The 19598-nt window shown below is 46.3% G+C and overlaps 1 protein-coding gene across 2 annotated transcripts in view; it reads left to right on the forward strand.

The window, feature by feature from the left end:
- Window positions 1–19598, forward strand: part of ARSG (arylsulfatase G) — a 71951-nt gene that overhangs the window by 51872 nt on the left and 481 nt on the right. Inside the window, exons 3-13 of one of the 2 annotated variants that reach the window (XM_066587835.1) lie at window positions 195–312; window positions 1423–1732; window positions 3477–3664; window positions 3795–3842; window positions 3917–4031; window positions 4155–4289; window positions 8042–8217; window positions 8288–8368; window positions 12775–12883; window positions 16498–16618; window positions 18022–18112. In XM_066587835.1, coding sequence (XP_066443932.1) covers window positions 1509–1732; window positions 3477–3664; window positions 3795–3842; window positions 3917–4031; window positions 4155–4289; window positions 8042–8217; window positions 8288–8368; window positions 12775–12883; window positions 16498–16618; window positions 18022–18112 — 1288 coding nt within the window. In that variant the 5' untranslated portion in view covers window positions 195–312; window positions 1423–1508. The remainder of the gene's footprint in view (window positions 1–194; window positions 313–1422; window positions 1733–3476; window positions 3665–3794; window positions 3843–3916; window positions 4032–4154; window positions 4290–8041; window positions 8218–8287; window positions 8369–12774; window positions 12884–16497; window positions 16619–18021; window positions 18113–19598) is intronic. The other variant, XM_066587836.1, reaches the window with a different exon arrangement.

Consider the following 19598-nt stretch of genomic DNA (forward strand, 5'->3'; position numbering starts at 1 on the left):
TGGGAGAGCGCGCACACGGGACTCTGAAAAGAGTTTGATTTTCGTGCCATACGCCGACAATTTAGGGGGACACCGCTGGATCACAGGAGTGGGTGAGAATAAAAGATATAAGTGAGTTTATTGTACTTTAGGTTCCTCTAAGTGTGATGCATGATGTTTGATAATGTCTATTAAGTGTATGTATTATGTTACAGGTGCGGCTGCTTCTTAAGGCTCATGTCCACGGGCGTATGCGGAAAACACTGCGTATTAAAGCCTGCGTATTCCTTGCAAATTTTCCTGTCTGTGAGCGCATATGCATTTTTTGCGCAGGTATGGCTGCGTATGTAACAGCGTTTCCATGGGCACATGAAAAAAAAACGCAGGCTGGGAAATGAGCATATACAGTGATTAATTAGCATTTTGCTAGGCAACAAGCGTTTCACAGGCAAGGCTTACACAATGGGTTGCGTAAACTCTGCGTATTCACACACATCAATAGTGTTCAATGAGGGCTGTACTGCCACACTGCGTGTTTTTTTCACACACGTATCGACACACAGTATCTACATGCTGGTGTGCAAGGAAGAATAACAGTTTATGGACTTTCACCACGTGTCACACATGCGTAATACACAGACATTAGCCCTTACCCACATAGCTCAGTAAGGGTATGCTCACATGGCGGAATTCGCAGCCAAATTTTCAGCGCAAATTCTGCTACTAATAGCCATCTGCAGCTTTCTGCCATGGATCCGCACATGGATTTAGCCCTGCATTCTGCATGTAGAATCCATCATATTTCCACTCGGATTTCTGCCAATTGCTGTAAGAATGGCAGAAAGTTTTTTACTAGAGTCAGGGTGGTTTTTAGGCCTCTGGATGTAAACAATGAATGTTCCCATTCACCAGCAGCAAGCAGAGATCTTAAAACTGGTGTGGAATTGCATTACAGAATCTGTCTGGTTGCAGAGCCATTCATCCGGCAGTGATGATACTTGTTTGATCTGTGTAATACCTACCCCATCGTATGCATGTTGTGACCGTCTTACAGTACTTTTACACGGGACAACTTTTGGGCTCTTCAGTTCTTTCACACAGAAGTGATAGTCGTTTACCTAATAGAGGCGAAGCATGCCAGAGATCATTTCCAGCCCCGGCCGCCCGCCTCCATTCTGAGTAAACAGGCAGTCATTCATTGGCTGAAAATCAAGCGACTCTGACAAGTGAGCGACTCTCACTCACTTGCCCTGTTGGGTCACGTTCCTACATGGGCCAAGGGTCGTAGTTGGTCCGTGTAAAAATACCCTGAGTGTGGCTTCTCTTTATAGATGTCACCCAGTAGCCTAAATCTCAGGCTGCCTGTGTGGCTACCTGCTGGTTCTCTTTGTTATTCTGCACATTTACATCTATGCAGCTACTGAGTGTTACTTTGTTTTCCAGACATTGAAGCAATGTGGATGAAGACTCAATGACGTCACTCTTCATGATCGTATTCCCCGGAGCATCACTACTGGAGTCGGCCCACCATGGCTCGGATGTTCTCGCTCCTCCGTTTGGTCCTGGCTTCAGTTTGTGTTGGTTTTGCCTGGTTTCCAGAATGCAGTTCTTGCCATCAACAGAGCCACTATAGAAAACCCAACTTTGTAATTATTCTAGCAGATGACATAGGATGGGGGGATCTTGGGGCAAATAGGGCCGCAGAGCAATCACATACTCCTAACTTGGACAAACTGGCCTCCGAGGGGATAAGGTAAATTTGAAAAAGTATGTTTAGAGTTGTTCTGCAGTAATGGGATTGTTGTGAAGGTGCGGGGTCAGGAGTAGAGGGGTGTATCGAGGACAGGAGTACAGCTGGCCTCAACACCTTGGCCGCCTCCTCCATGAATTCTTGAGTCTAATAGCTGTTTTTCTGAATGATGATGCACTGCTAGCACCAAAACAATTGGTTTGGATGCAGTAGTCTGTCCTGGGTAGATCAGTCCCCAACCATCCTATCACAAGGGATAAAACACAGTTGGACGTCCGCATACCATTACGACATGGAAACACAGGGATGTCATCAATTGAGGTCATTTATTGATGTTATCATTCTGTATATTCCTCCTTTTTGTTGTACAGATGTAGTGGTCCAGAGTAGTGGGGTCCCCTCTAGCACCTATGAGAATGTTTTCTGTATGTCTCTTGTCTTTGTATTGTTTGTAGAGTGCATCAGAGTTATGTGTATTTCAGGTTGCAGGCATGAATGGGTTAATGTCTGGGTATGTCTGGAAAATGTATCATTTTGTGTGTGGCAATTGTGTGCAAATTGTATTGTGTGATATATGTGTTTGCAGAAGTTAGAGCTAATGCCCATAGACAGATTTACAGTGCGCTCCCTGTGGCATAAATCTGAGGCGGAATAACGCAGCTATTAGGTTCTATGGAACCTAATAGCCCAGTCCTCACATGCGGGATTCTGCCACGGATTTAAGCCGCGGGAAAAAAATCGCGACATGTTCTATTTTACCGTGTTTTTCCACGCAGGGAGGTCTCCATTAATATAGTATTAAAGGAGACTGCACAAAAATGCGGTAAAAAGTACGTTTTTCCACGATCGCCAGCGAAGACTTTTTTGTTTATCCCCGTGGGATTCTGTGGGCATGAGCTCTTAGAGAGGGGGGCTCTGAGACACACATACTAGGGAGAGACAGAGGAGAGAGTCTGTCAGGTCGGTCTGTGTGTGGAGGAAGGCAAGCGATTGCCTACCACTCGGTCATCTACAGGGAGAGGAGAGAGTAGAGGAGCTGCTGGAGAGCGAGAGAGACAGGGAGTGAGTGGCAGGAGAGAGGGAGTTACCAGGAGAATTAATGCCTACAGATAACTGGGACTGTAGAGATACGAATACCCCGTGAATCCTCCCTGCATTATCACTGTAAGACTTGTTGGAATATTATCATTTATTCATGTTTGAGTAAATGGGCAGAACCGCTCGTTCCCGGTTCATCCAGAAAAGACACTCTGTGTGCGTGGACTATTTTATTTCAACTTAAAGCTTCACGGCAGAAGATGGAACGTTGGCGTCACGAATGACAACTGGACTTATGGTAACCCCCAGTTACTATATGCAAGTACCCCTGGCTAGTCTCGAGGTAGCATTCCTTAGCTTCCCTACAGGAAGTTGCCGGTAGAGCCCCGTGACAAGGTAAACATCTCTACCCGGCTGTCTCCTAGGCTGAGGGCCTGCTCCTCGGAAGCTGCACATAGTTGCTTTTCGTCCTTGTATGTTGCTTGAAAAGGCTCGCTGGATGTTCTATCTAAAGACTCACTGATGGTATGCTGACATCCAACTGCCTGTTTCCCACCTGACAACGAGGACCCTCTCTGTTCCCGTACTGGGGGGCGACCAATTCAGGTTCTCTATACATGTCTATTTCATGCTTGTTAGTGGGCGAAGATCTGTAGGTGATCCTTGTCCGCTTCCTCTCATCCGCAGGCCACCTTATTGTGTCTTGTAGACTTGTTGATTTTCATTCCGCGGCTTCAACTTGTTCCCCATCGCGAGCATCGCTGCTCACTGGAAGACTTGGAATCCGTAACGGGGTCTTGCACAACTTTGCAGCCACATCAGTGGGGGGTCTTCCCATCAATGAGACAACGTTGGCTGAGGCTTTAAAACAATGCGGTTACATGACTGGCCTTATAGGTACTCCTCTTCCTCATTATAAGAGGTGGTGGGTGTATTGCTACTCTGTTACATAGTTAAGACTACGCCAAGAATCCCCTTCTTTCTGCTTCCATGCTTTGCCTGCTCTGACTGATCACTTTTTTTGCAGGAAAATGGCACTTGGGTCACCATGGAAGTTTTCATCCCAATTGGCGTGGTGAGTGTGGCAGGCTTTGCTTCCCTCCACAAGAGAAGATGGGCTATTTTATTCTTCTGTCTCTTACTTTTCAGGTTTCGATTACTTCTACGGCATTCCATATAGCAATGACATGGGCTGTACTGATTGCCCCGGATACAACCTTCCTCCATGTGCACCATGCCCCCAGCATCTCGCCACTCCCCATAGGTAATGGTATCTTCATTCAGACACGCCTGCAACATGAGTTTTCTCCTACCAGCTCTGTCACCATTATGTGTGTTTTGGTGTCTGATATCAGCATTTTATTATTCTGTGTACTTCTGTCTCTAGGCCGGCTGGAGGATGCAATGCAAACCTGGCACTACCCTTGATGGAGAACTTTGCCATCCTGGAGCAGCCGGTCAACCTAACCAGTTTAGCTGCAGGATATTCACACCAGGCAGTGTCTTTCATTAAGAATGCAAGGTTAGAAATGGTGGCCTGTGTGCCTGTCATTGTAATGGTCATTTCCTATGATTCACATGGGCAGTAATTGGGTTAGACCGGCACAGTTAACTGTGGACTGCAGACTACATACGACTGGATTTCAATTGTTGAATCTGCAATATTCTCCCGCGCGGACGATCCGCAGTATTCCACACCCATTAAAAAAGCATGTTTCATGTTCTATTCTTGTGTGGACTCTGCACGGACGACTTCCATTAAAGTCAACGGAAGCCGTCCGAACCCGCAGCCCATCCGCAGTTGAAATTGCAGATTGGCTGCAGGTATCCGCGTCACCATCCAGCGACAGCACGGGAGAAACAAATATAAAAAAAAAACTACTGTGCATGACTGACGTCGAGTGTCCGCATAATACATCCACAATACAGAAAGCGAAGGTACACAAGGTCGCCAGCTGGGGTCAGACCCGGGCTCCTGCATGTAGAATCTGACTCGTTCCTTTGCAGGTGGCCTAAATGCTCATTTACACCAGCCGATGATCGCTAAATAATCGCTAATTGGCGATCGTTTTAGTGATAATCGGTACGTGTAAATGTGCGCCCATTGGCTGCTTTTCGGGCACTGCTAGCTGATCCTTAAATTCAAGCTAACCTAAAAATCATCCTTCACTCTTATCAGCAATTCTCCACAGGGAGTGCTGAAAGCATTGTTTCCCGTGGAGAACAAAGGATCTGAGCACAGACAGGGAAGGCTTCATTTACACACCTAAGTAGTATTTAAGTAGCTGAGTAGCTACTTAATACTTTATGCAAAATGATCGCTCAAAGCTGTCACTACAACTGTCGTTTGAGCGATATTTGCGCGATCATCGGCCCGTGTAATCCAGCCTTAAGAGTGCTCTTACGCACAACCATTTATCGTTCCCAGGAGCGAACTATGTTAGAGTTTGCTTCTTCGCTCGGGCAGTCTGTTTATACAGGCAGATAAATCGTTGGCTCATTCACTTGCCTAATCACTCAGTGGTTCACATTCACTGTATAAGAGAACGACTGAACGATTAGTAAATGAGCCAACGATGACTTTTATGCTACATGAAATGAACGATGAGCAAACACACTTTTGTTCATCGTTCGATCGTCGGCTGCGTTTACACTGAATGATTATTAGGGTTAATTTAGTTCTTTTTAACTATTTTTTAACGATTAGTCACGGGCAGAACAGTCCATGTAGAATTCAATTACTGAACAGAACTACACTTCAAATCTAACCTTTATTATACTGTATCGTTATAAATGATTGGGGCGTGTGCGTATATGAGCAGTGTGCTATAGAAATCAGTACTACTGTTTATTATCAACTCTGATACAACACAAGAGACATCAGTATATTGTGCCACTCAATCAGGTTGTGTGGTTGTCAATTATCCACCCCAACAGAAGAGGAAGCACAAATGACACAGTAACAGGAGTAGTATAACCCCGTTCCCACTGCAAACACAGGACTATTAATACAACTGTGTTAATAGCATTATATGGAACACAAGTCTCTCTGTGTGATCATTTCCAATCTATGGCCGACCAGGGATTCTCTATAAAGGCCCATTTAGACACAACGATTATCGCTCAATAGATGTTGCTCAAGCGACTTTTGAGCAATAATTGTTGTGTCATTTACAGCGCAAGATGCAGAAGACAAGCGGGGTGTGCCCACTTGTCTTCTGCATCCAGTTGTTCTCCGCTCTGAGCGCCTGGCTGTTGTACAGCCGAGCGCTCAGAGCGGAGGATGTGGGGTGGCCCCGCTTGTCTTCTGCATCCAGATGTTTTCTGCACGGAGCGCCCGGCTGTTATACTGTCGAGCGCTCGGAGTGGAGGATGCAGAAGACAAGTGGGGTGTTCCCGCTTGTCTTCTGCATCCAGATGTTCCCCTGCTCCGAGCGCCCGGTTGTTATACAGCTGAGCGCTCAGAGCGGAGCATGCAGAAGAGAAGCGGGGTGTCCCTTGCTTGTCTTCTGCATCTAGATGTTTTCTGCACGGTGTGCGCGGCTGTTATACAGCCAAGTGCTCCGTGTGGGGTATGGAGAACAAAGCTGCACCGCTGTGTTCTTCATACCCAGCCTGTCATCAGGGATCGGGATACAGCTGACACAATAGTATCAGCTGTATCCCGCTGTGAGTCCCTGATAAGGCTCATTGTTGTCTTTCAGCACGCTGAAAGACAATGATGAGCAACGGGATAATGAAAACTGCACAACGTAAGTGCAGGTACACACAATATCACTCAAAAGATGGCTTTTGAGCGAATTTTGAGTAATAATCGTTGTGTCTAAATGGGCCTTAGGTGTGAAAAAATGTATTCCTACTATCAATAGCTGGAAAACAATGATGGGAGGAGATAAGGAATAGTGTATAGGGTACTTCTCATAGGATCAACAATTTATTAAATGTCGACCTATATTTGTAAATCACTAGGTACATCTCATTACCGTACAGCCATAATCCTTGAACCGTCCTTCCCTGAGTATTCACCCTCTGATGAACTTAGGTCCGATTCTGTAAGTGATTTTGCATCGTACGCTCTGTTCTCAGCAAAGTCACGCGTATCCCTCGTAAACTGATAATACATACGCTCCTTTAAGTATCCGGTGTATTTCTCTATTGTAAATTTTTAGGTGGTCTCCTTCTTATTTGAGAATTTCTGTATATCTTTGATCACATCTGCCAGAGTTTTAGTATTCTTTTCATCTTCTCCTCCTCCAATAACAACTTCATTAATCTCAGGGAACTCTCAGAGGCTTCTTGTGCCCATTTTTCCATAAAGGAGCCTGTTCTTAATTTTTGTGGTGGCAAGATCTGGATCCGTAAGGCACGGGGTATTATATTGTATTCGATGTAATTTTATCAACACAGTTGTGATAGTAGTCCTGTGTTTGGAGTGGGAACAGAAACTGTTGTATCAGAGGTGATAATAACCAGTAGTACTTATGTCTATAGCGCACTGCTCATATATGCACACGCCCCAATCATTTATAACGATATTAGAATAAAGCTTATATTTTACGGTTAGTTCTTTTTAGTGATTGAATTTATATTAACACTAATCATTCTGCATACAAGGGTCTTTACTCTCTGCATTCTCCATGTAAGCGGCTTATAGGCCTGGATGACTCTTCACCCATCCGTGCACAATGCCAGTTACTGGAGTGCTGTATGTAGTGGCAGGGGGTCCCTCGGCTGCACGGTGCTGCGTGTTAACAGGACAAGATCTGGGATTTCACATGACTCTTCGGTGCTCATGAGCAGTTTGTAGTCAGGTGATGTTTGTTGTGGATATTAGGTCCTGCCATCTCATCGTCCAAAGTACAAGGCATGCCCGGTCTATCTCCTCCGTGCTGCACCCACATCTGTTCTGTACTACAGAATCGTGTGAGGGGTGGTACATGAGACAGATCCTGTCTGGGTATAGATTGGCATGCCAGCCCTTTGTGTACTTCGGTCCACCTATTTGCTCTGCCTCATCAGACCCTTGGTAGCTGAGCACATTTATCAGTGCCAAGACGTCTGGCTGGATAATCAGCTGAGCGCTGCACTGACCCTGTGGCCAGGGCGCTGGCATCTGTAGAGTGATGCCAGTGGGTAATATAGGGTACTAACGAGGGGCAATCAATCTGATCACAGTGGGAAATATCATGTACAATGTTCTGTGGCCATCTATCGCAGTATGGATGCCTGTGTTGTGTGAACGCTCCGTGCGACGTGTTTATGTCTGTTCCGCAGGTATCGAGGGCAGCCATTCCTCCTTTATGTGGCTCTGGCACATATGCATGTGCCGCTGTCACCTGCCCATGTGAGCCCTGAACATGGACCCTATGAGGAGAGCCTGCAGGAGATGGACCGGTTAGTGGGCGATATTAGGGCCTGCACCGATAGCAACACCCTTATCTGGTTCACAGGTAAGTTCACATTATCACATTAGTCCGTAACCTCTGCAGCCTGACTCCATATGACAGTCTGTTGCTGCAGGTGACAATGGACCGTGGGCTCAGAAGTGCCATCTTGCAGGAAGCGTGGGACCTTATTTGGGAAAGTGGCAGACGATGCAAGGTAATCCCCTTTATTATCTTTGTGACACATCTAAGGGCGCCTACCCACTTGCGTTGCCGATTTTCGCGCGTGAAAAAGGCGGCGTTTCCGCGCGTTTTTCGCGGCGTTTTTTGCAGCCCTCCATTGACAATCATGGGTGCATTAAGAGAAAAATAAGGAGACATATGCAACTGACAGTTCCTATGTGAAAAAACCCACGAAACGGAAAAAAAACCCCAGATGGACAAGAACACATTCTATACTAATTGCTCTTGAGAAAAAACGCAAAACATCACAGGAAAAAAAATCGCAAGTGGGTAGGCACCCTAAAAGGTGCATTCACAGGAGGTTCTCAGACCGATATCACACTTGTGAAATTGTGATTCTGAAGCCGAGCAGGATGCGCTTTTGCTTAACAAAATGCATTGCATCTACAGTATGTACTACATGCTTGAGAAAAAAATCACAAGTGCTTCCAATAGTTTTCATGGCATGTGAGAGCGATGCGTTTTTTTTAAAGATCTCATTGGAAAAAACAGATGATGCCTTACGAAGAATCGCCAAAAAATATAGGACATTCAGCGATTGTTCGATCTTGCAGCATCGTTGCAAGAGAAAAGTCGCTCATGTGAATAAAAGCATTGGAATCAATGTATTACTAACGTGTGAGTTACTTCACTCTATTGGATGGAACTCACACGTGAAACTCACTAGTGTTGAGCCACCCTAACTGAGGAACAGCGCCAGACCCGTAGAATGAAAGATACCTGAAGCTCAGACATCTGGTCTACACAAGCAGGAGGAAGATCAAGACTGTAATTACAGCTCACATTGTACTAAACCCCCATTCACGCGTAACGATTATCGCTCAAAATTCGTTCAAACAGTGGCATATGATTGATAATTGTTGCGTGTAAACGCTGCCATCATTCACTCTTCGGCTAAACGATGATTTCAAGGTGAGCTTAAAATCCATTGTTCAGCCCTAGAGACATAACGAGGACCGCAGGCAGTGCTCTGCACGGGAGTCAGAGATTACATTGTATTCAGCTGTCAGCCTGTGCGAGAACAATGGAGCAGTGTTCAGAGCTCAGTCCACATGCTGTGCTCTGCAAACAGCTCTGGAGGCCCTTTTATATGCAAATGAAGCTGAATAAGTGTTAATGGACATTAGTGTCCATTAACATGTTATGCAAAACAATCGTTAAAACTGTCAACCTTTCAATCGTTTGAACCATTTTCTTTGTGCGTAAATGGGCCTTTAGGGCTCCCACGCACTTGCGTTTTTTAAACGCTGCGATATTGCTGCATTTTTTTCACGCGATTGTCAATGGGACTTTCTAATGTTAAAAATGCATCACAAGTTTGTGCTCTGCGATTTTTGTGCAATGTGTTTTTAACATTAGAAAGTCCCACTGACAATCGCGTGAAAAAAAGCACAGCGATATCGCAGCATTAAAAAACGCAAGTGAGCAGGAGCCCTTAGTCTAGTTATGCCCCATTAAAGGCATATTTACACCCACCAATGGTAGTCAAGATTTACTGGTTTCTGAGAAATTATAATGAAAATTGATGTTACCCCTTTCCAATCCAATTTGTATCCTGGTTTTCCTAGGGGGCTTAGTCTTTTTCTGCTGTTAAAGAACAGCACTATATGCTGGCTAAAGCCAGTACTGCATGAGGTGACACATTGGATAGGCTCCGACAGCAAAGAGGCTGGCAATATACAGTAAGAGAACCCCGACGGACGTCTTCTAACATCGGAGCTGTACAGCCTTAAATCATAATGTCTTTAGAGGTCAGACAGTGGATTGGAAAGGGTTAAGGAGAAGATCACCAAGTATCACTGTTATCAATTGTAACAGCACAGCTAATAAATGTAAATCCCCCTCAGCTATTGGGATGTGCAGGGCATACTGTGCGGTACCAACGTCTGTAACCTCTAGACACAGATTAGTCATACTGCCCAAATAATAAATACTGTGACTAAATATTACCACCATAGAATGACTGAATAATGCGGTCATATCGTCAGTGACTAATACAGGACTGTGCAAACGGTTTAGGCAGGAGGAGGGGGGGGGGGGGGGGTGAATGCTGCGAATTTAGAATACTTTCAGAACTAAAGTTAATGGTTTATTTCTGTAAGTTAACAAAATGCAAAGTGAATGAACAAAAGAGAAATGTGGCCGTTCTTTGCCTTTTTGGACACCATTCTTCCATGAAGACTACTTCTGGCCCGGCCTCTCCGAACTGTAGAGTTCTCATCTGTTCATTCACTTTGCATTTTGTTACTTGACAGAAATAAACTATTAACCCTTCTATTTTTGAAAGCTTTCGTACTTTGCAGCATTTTCCATACCTGCCTAAATGTTCTGCACAGTCCTGGAGAATCATAGTGTTAGCAAATAATCGCACTGCAGCATCACTGGATAATACCGCCAACATACAGTTACTGAATGACACCAGTAACCTCCCCCCCCCCCCCCCCCCGGTACCCGGGGCTCAGCACTTACCAAATGTGGTCAGTCTCCAGCGTACAGCAATGACATGCAAGGAAAACCACATGAATGGCTGCTCTGGAACACTCATTGTTTTCTCTAGCTATCACTGGGACAACCTAGGGGCGGCTTGACCTAGAGAGGGATTGCCACATCCAGTAGTTTCCAGTGAAATCCTGTATATCCCGGCAGCAGGCTCTCTCAACCCCAACTCAAGGAGGGTGCCTAGCTGCTATTTGGCATGCCATCTCCCCACCCGCTGCCTATACCCCAGGCCTGCACCACTTGGCAGTAGGTAGGGGACAAAATTTAAATCTGCAAACCTCTTGGGACCACAGATAGGTTTTCGGCGACTCGCTTTGCAAGTAAAGGTAATCTATGTGAAATCATTACTTTTACTTACAAAGTGCGCCGCTAAAACCGTAACACTCATTTTTGTAACCCCCCCCAAAAAATAAAAATCTTATTCTCCAAAAAAGTACTTTGTTCACTGCACCAACTTGGTTACAATGTAATTGTAAGGTCACAAACCATCATGAGCTGCAATAATATAGTGTATGTCATGCTCCTTGCACCTTGGACCTTCCCTGAATTACAGCTATGTGACTGGCCGCCTAGCGAGGGAAGGGATAGCAGGAGTCAACTGTGTGTTCGACGCCACATTGAAGCTACGCCACTGACACCCGCTATTCCCTCCCTCGCTTCACTGTCCTGTTACATGACCGTGGTTCAGGGAAGGTCCTTTACCCTGTAAAGTTTCCCGCTAGCAAGATATGACTATGACTAGCCTCTTAACATCAGTCATGTCCCAGTCTGTTGGCCATCATAATTCCTCTGCCAGGCCGCTTGTGGCCCATGGGCCATATGTCGTGCAGGCCTGCTATACCCCCATCCATAAGATAACTTCTGAAGATAGGTGCCATAGGGATCATATGAGTTATGTCTTTATTGCATACACTTTGTACCTACCTGCAGTAGAGCTTAGGCCAGGTTCACATTCACATTCCGTGCCTCTGTTGCAGGTTTCCGTTGAAATAACACACGAATTAGCACAGTGTGCTTACCAATGCTGCTAGCCTCTGCTGCATGTCACCGGCTTTCTGTGCGGATTGCAGAACATGTCATGTGATGAAATTCTGCACTTCTGATTGGTGGAGCAACAGACTGCCCCACCAATAAATCAGCTTGCTTGTTCCGGACAGCACAGCATAGGGAGGGAGTGGAAGAGAAGCTGCCTGTTGGGCACTACTTCTTGTGTCCCTCCCCATCTACCTTTGGCAGACAGTGACATCTGTGGCGCGGAGCATTCCCCTGCCCTGCCCAGACAGGGGTCCGTGTCCTTCATCAGAAGTTTAAAAATAAAGTAGAAACTCTGGCTATGTGGCGGTGCCCCCTGCTAATGGACACTCTGGGTACTGAACCTGCAGTGCTTGGTGGCGAATATGCCCCTGGGTGACATAGTGTGCAAGCGGGCAATACCCGCTGATTCTGAAACGTGTTTTCTCATATATAGATAGATATGGAATCTAAACTCAGAGCTGTCACGTGGGTCTGTCCTTCACTGCTTATTCTGGCTGCACCATAGGAAGGAGCAGAATAGGTTGGCTGGTAGCACCTGTTCTATGTAAGATTTAAAGGTTTTCAAGGAGGAAGAGATAGGGGCTAGAACAGTCCCTGATATCTGATCCCCAAATATGACAAAATTCCTGCTATAGGGTATCATTGTGGCTCCCGAATATTGGACAGCAGTGCTAACAGAATAGAATTGCCATATTATACATTGTGAGGTTAAAGGAAAGTTTAGAGAATGGGGGGGGGGGGGGGGGGCTGGGACAGTCAGACTTGTTCTATATGTATAGAATCATTATGGGCAATGTTAACTCATCAACAAAATCCAGTTGACTCGTTCATCTTGTCCATGTCCAGGTGGCAGTTCAGCCAAGCAAACAACATGGGAAGGTGGTCATCGGGAGCCCGCCGTGGTGTATTGGCCTGGCCAGATTCCACCAAACAGGACAAGCACTGCTTTATTGAGGTGGGTTAAGGAGAGTCTGAAAGGCAAACTTTGGACCTGGGTCCCAGTGGCATTGCTAAAGTCTATAGGATATGTTTACCATGCCATAAAGTAATATATATATATATATATATATACAGTACATATAGTCCCTAGACCTTGTAAGTGCTGTTAAATCTAGATGATCACAGGTATCTCTGATCAGATCTGTTCACTTATATTTTTCTCCATCCAGCCCAGACTGCCATGAAGACTTCTTACAGCCTCTCTGAAGAATTAAATGCACGGACATTTTTGGCTCCTCACTTTTCCAGCACATCCCCACCTCTACACAAACACTCAAATCTAGTAATCTAGTGTTCCAGACCATAATAATGCCCTTCCTGGTGCCCCATACAGTAATATCACCCCCAAATTCTGCCTCATGTAGTGATTGTGCCCACTTTGGGCTCCCATACAGAAACAGTGCTCCTTTTTTGCCCCAATACACTGAGATGTAACTTGAAGCTCCTGGGCCCAATGTAAAACCCACAATAGGGCCCCCAACTATAACAGGGCTCACGCTACGTGGCACACAGAGAAATAGAGCATGCTGCAATTTATTTCTCGTGCATATCAATACACAGCGACTACAAGCACAGCGCGTGGATCAGTGAGAGTCCATTGACTTTTATTGACTCCATTCACCGCGGCCGTGCAATGTACGCATAATATGCGATGAACACACAGCTGAGGACATGAGCCCTAAGGGTTAGGGCCCTTTTACACGAAAAATGATCCTTCAAATGAGCAAAAATGAACAATAACCAGTCAGTGTATCCAAGAATCATACAGCAAATGCTAAATTGATCGCTTTTCATTCGTCGTTCATTTTCTGCAGGCATAAAGATCATCGTTGGCTCGTTCACGAGTCATTCAGTTTAAATATCGGCTTGTTATCACATGAAATTAATAACCTGACCTATGAACAGTGATTTATTACACCTCACCCACAAAGCTCACGAAGATAAGAAAGTCCTCAGTGACTCCTCTGCTGAATCTAATTATCCTACTAGAAGTGGTGTCTTTGGCTAATGTCCCATTTAGACGGGGTGATAGTCCTTTAAATGAGCGCTGACGTCACTAAGGTTGTTGGCGCTTGTGCAGAGCGTTCAGAGAACACCACTAGATTGCGGGCTGTTCGCTCGGCGCTTCACATTCTACTCTTTTTTTGCATTTACACGGGACGATTATCACCTAAAGTTCTTTCAAACGAACGAATCTGAAGGATAATCGTAAATGCAAAACAAGTTGACTTTTTTGGGTTTATTCACACGACCAAATATACGCAGGTAAATTAGCTACATTAAAAAATCGTGACCATCTGAAGCTTTGGATTCCAATGTACTCATTCAGATGAGTACAAATCACAACAGCAAAAATAGCGCATCGGTGACCAAAAACGGTGACCAATTTTTCACGAAGCGTCAATAGATAGGTCTTGCCCTATCTTTTGTCGAGATATGCTGGAAGCTCCCATAGACTTCTATGGGAGCTTAAAAAAAGGGAGGGAGTTTAGCTGCGTTCAACGCTGGGAAAAGAAGACAGCTGCCTGTATGTAATCATTAATAGTCGTTCCGGGCACAGGGTGGAGGCATCTGTGTAGTGACTGGCACAGGGTGGAGGCATCTGTGTAGTGACTGGTACAGGGTGGAGGCATCAGTGCAGTGACTGGCACAGGGTAGAGACATCAGTGTAGGGACTAGTACTGAAAGACTAGCCTGGTTGCTATATTTGGGCTGGATTGGAGAGGGGAGAGTTTAACGAGGGGAAGACCAATCAGTTGTAGTAATCCCCTGAGAATAAATCAGGGCAACAAGAAGACTTTTTGATGTATCCACAGTAAGAAAAAGGCAGATTCATTTAATCATATTACTCTGCAATGTTGATCCAGAGGAACCTAAAACTTCGGTGACATAGAAGACAGTTTTCCTCATCTTATGGAAAAATTATTTCCCGGCTCCAAATCTGGTACTCTCTGGTACTGGCTAAATTCATCAGTCTGATATTGTATGTGGTGCTGAAGCCGAGATGCGTTGTACATCACATTGAAGCTGCGGCCTGTTGTACTGCCTTGTGTGCTGTTGAAGCTGCTGCCCGTTGTACTGTCCTATGTGCCATTGAAGCTGCTGCCCGTTGTGTTGTCACATGTGCCAAGGAAACTGCTGCCCGTTGTGCTGTCCTATGTGCCGTTGAAGCTGCTGCCTGTTGTACTGCCTTATGTGCCGTTGAAGCTGCTGCCCGTTGTGCTGTCCTATGTGCCGTTGAATCTGTTGCCCGTTGTGCTGCCTTATGTGCCGCGGAAGCTGCTGCCCATTGTTGTCCTATGTGCCGTTGAAGCTGCTGCCCATTGTACTGCCTTATGTGCCGTTGAAGCTGCTGCCCGTTGTGCTGTCCTATGTGCCGTTGAAGATGCTGCCCGTTGTGCTGCCTTATGTGCTGCTAAAGCTGCTGCCCATTGTGCTGCCTTATGTGCCGCTGCCCGTTGTGCTGCCTTATGTGCCGCTAAAGATGCTGCCCGTTGCCCGTTGTGCTGCCTTATGTGCGGTTGAAGCTGCTGCCCGTTGTACTGCCTTATGTGCCATTGAAGCTTCTGCCCATTGTGCTGTCCTATGTGCCGTTGAAGCTGCTGCCCGTTGTGCTGCCTTATGTGCCGTTGAAGCTGCTGCCCGTTGTGCTGCCTTATGTGCCGTTGAAGCTGCTTCCTGTTGTACTGTCCTATGTGCTGTTGAAGCTGCTGCCCGTTCTGCTGTCCTCTGTGCCGTTGAAGCTGCGGCCCGTTGTACTGTCCTATGTGCCGTTGAAGCTGGTGCCCGTTGTGCTGTCCTATGTGCCGTTGAAGCTGTAGCCCGTTGTGCTGTCCTATGTGCCGTTGAAGCTGCTGCCCGTTGTGCTGTTCTATGTGCCATTGAAGCTGCGGCCCATTGTTCTGTCCTATGTGCCGTTGAAGCTGCTGTCCGTTTCGTCCTATGTGCCGTTGAAGCTGCTGCCCATTGCACTGTCCTATGTGCCATGGAAGCTGCTGCCCGTTGTGCTGTCCTATGTGCCGTTGAAGCTGCTGTCCGTTCCGTCCTATGTGCCGTTGAAGCTGCTGCCTGTTGTACTGTCCTATGTGCCGTTGAAACTGCTGCCCGTTGTGCTGTCCTATGTGCCGTTGAAGCTGCTGCCCGTTGTGCTGTCCTATGTGCCGTTGAAGCTGCTGCCCGTTGTGCTGTCCTATGTGCCGTTGAAGCTGCTGCCCGTTGTTCCATCCTATGTGCCGTTGAAGCTGCTGCCCATTGTACTGTCCTATGTGCCGTTGAAGCTGCTGCCCGTTGTGCTGTCCTGTGTGCCGTTGAAGCTGCTGCCCGTCTTCTGTGATGCAGGTTATATTCTGTTTTGTACCCCACCATGTTGTAGTACTTCACAATACTATCTGAACTTAAGCTGCAGTAAGCTCAGACGTTTCAGTGGGTTTTGCCGCTTCTCAGTTTTGTGGTGCTTGGTATGATCGTCTCTGCTCTAGCTTGATGCCACTGTACTGCCTAGGGCACTCATGATGGATGACTTGTTTGGGTGTGATGATGATTAACACTCTTCTGAGCTCTCCTCTACAGCACTCTGGATATTTTCCCCACATTAGCGGCACTAGCACACTGCTCGCTACCTGACAATCGCCGGTTTGATGGAAAAGATGTGTCTGAGAACTTGCGCGGGGGCCCAGAGGATGCAAACAGGGTGAGTGACTGCTCGTGGCTTGCTAACCTCAGCTCTTTAAGGTCCTTTTACACTAAACGATTATAGCTAAAATGGGCGTGCAACTGAACAAACTTACAACATTTTTGCATAAAATTACACCTGCAGATACTTGCTTTTAAGCATCTCCCTTTCCTCATTAGCTAAGGCAGGTTTAAGACACAACGATTATCGCTCAAAAGCAATCGTTTGAGCAATAATCCCTGTGTCTAAACGCGCGCCCATCATGCACTATTAGTTCATCGCTTACTTTTTAGCAAGCTAAAAGTCAGCGATGACTCTTATAGGCACCGCGCGCCGAGTTCTCAGCTGGATACCGCTGATACTATTTTTTCAACTGGTATCCCGCTTGGAGCTCTCAGCGATAGGTCCGAGAACAAAGCAGCTATCAGCTCAGCAGGATACCAGCTGACAGCTCTGAGAACAAAGCAACTGTATGCAGATGACAGCGGTCCCGCTGTCTTCTGCATACAGCAGCCTCCTTTATTTACACGCTAATAAACTCTTAAGGAGCTAATAAGCTATTTAAGAGCTTATGCACAGTGATCGCGCAAAACTGTCACTCAAACTGCAGTTTGAGCGATCATCTTTCCGTGTAACTGGGCCCTAAAGTAAACTCAGTACGAGTTGTTTGCTCAGGTGGGTTTGTGTTTATGCGAGGAATTATCTGGCCAGCAGGATTCCATTGTTTTCTCCCTGTATGAGTAAACAATGTACTCATTATGTATGCAAGGCAAAACAATGAGTACATTGTTTGGTCCTCAAGCTGCTCAAAATACTGAACATTTCCATTCAAATGGAATGTCTTTTGAGCGGTCAAATAATGGCTTTTATGCGGGCTAAAAACTAGTGCTAAATGACAATTAAACGAATAGTGTACAACTGCCCGCGTTAACATGTAACGATTATTGCTCACTTTTGGCCGTTTGAATGAATTTTAAGCGATAATCGTTGCGTGTAAAGGGGGCTTTTAGTCCGGATGGGTGAGAGTTCTTGAAGAACCGAATAGCAACACTTCTATCCTGCCATCGAGAGAACATCCCATGGCTCACATCAAAGAGGTCATCAGTTTCTGATGACTCCTGTTGCTCATACGTAGAGGTCATTACAGTTCCTTGGCTCCAGCCTCTTCCTTCTGCATCATAAGTGTTGTCTGCCAGGATGTTGTCTGCAGATGTTCCTCACAAAGGTCACTTTCCTGCGTTGTGGCACATGGGAGTTTCTTTGCTCTTCTGCCACCTACTGCTGTACAGTCACAGATTGGTGATCTAAGCAGGAGAACCTAGAGATTACAGCTCAGTATACCTTGTTTTGTGTTATTTTCAGACTGGACCAGACGTGATCTCCTTTCATATTAGGAACTGAATTTTACTTTCTCCCCTTAGATTTTGTATCACCCCAACAGTGGAGCAGGTGGACGGATCGGGGACATAGATACTGTAAGATGGGGGCACTACAAGGCTTTCTACACCACAGGTATAGGACTCGTCAGGCCAAAAACACAATGACTACTTTCACTGTGCTGACTGCTAGGAGAAAAATCCACACGGTGTGTGGTGTGTGTGTGGTGTGTGTGTGGTTGGTGTGTGGTTGGTGTGTGTGTGTGTGGTGTGTGGTGTGTGGTGTGTGTGTGTATTCCTGCGTGAGAAAACATGGAGGCATGTGTCTCAGGCCAGATTCACACAACAGTGTTACGGACGAGTGGCCATGCCCGTCCGTGGATCTACTGACCAGAGCTCACGGCATCATCAATGACCAGGACACTGTGAGTTCAGGTCAGTAGACCCGTGATGGGTTCAGGGCCACCTCACCGTAATACCGTTGTGTGACTGTGGCCTTAGGTCCGGTTCACACCGTGATATGTCTGTGGCTGGATAGTCCGTATGAATCCCTGGACATGAAATGCAGGTGGAAGGAAGGGCTTTCATTGCTGCAATGGAAAACAATAAGTTCTTGGTTTGCATTCCTTTTCTGCAATTGTGCCAAACAGAATAGTGTGAGCAACCCTGCTATTCGCTCCAGCACAATGCCAGAAACCTGCTGAAAGCGAGACCTTATTAGTCTCTGTTTCACAACTGGAAGCCTATGGTTCTGCTTAAATCCCATACTGTTTAAGGCTAGATTCACACAACATGTGAGGAGGCATAAGGTCTGATAGCAGTGGTGAGGCCATGATTGTAGGAGGAAGCACAGAACACTCCTAGGGCTCCTTATGGACTGCAGGTCCAGGTTCTAGATGTGCAGTCACTGATGATCACAAGTAACAGTTCCTTTAATTTGTTTGGGCCCAGACTGCCATGAAAATATCTTACAGTTGTCACTTCTACCTCCCCATCCTGTCACTACCCCCAATGAAACTCTTAGGAACTGCGCCATAGTTCTACTGCCCCTGCTCTGTGGCTCCACAAAGTTATAGTGCCTCCCCGCAGAGGCCCCAACTAGGAGTAGTGCCCCTCCCACCCCAGTAGTAATAATGCCTTCCCTTTAGTGGTCCAGATAGTAACATTACCTCCCCTCCAACATTTTTATCGAGCCCCTATACCTCCTGTAGAACTCTCTGTCCAACACAGTCCTCTTGCCAGTGAGAGTATCTCCATATCCGCACTGTGCGCCCTCTGTTTGCAAGGTATCAGCTCACTCCCCCCGGCACACTGTGAGGGCAAAGGTCGCCTGAAGAGGGAGCAGATGCCCTGTAGAGAGCGGAGCGTCCAGTTACCAACATACAGCGAGTCCCGACAGGGAGTGATAAAACAGATTGTTCTATAGGAAGATTGCCCTGGCTATAAACAGAACTTTTTAAAATGAACATTGCCTCAAAAATTACCACCACCGGCTTGTAGCTGTCATTACAGACTGAGCCGGGCGGTAACCCTACCTCCATACTAAGCTGTCCCACTCTCTGCATTACATACTCTTCCCGCACTTGGCTCTATCCCTCATTTCTTGCCCCCCATGACCGTAG

This window comes from Eleutherodactylus coqui, chromosome 13 (genome assembly GCF_035609145.1).
Source record: "Eleutherodactylus coqui strain aEleCoq1 chromosome 13, aEleCoq1.hap1, whole genome shotgun sequence".
NCBI classification, from domain to species: Eukaryota; Metazoa; Chordata; class Amphibia; order Anura; family Eleutherodactylidae; genus Eleutherodactylus; species Eleutherodactylus coqui.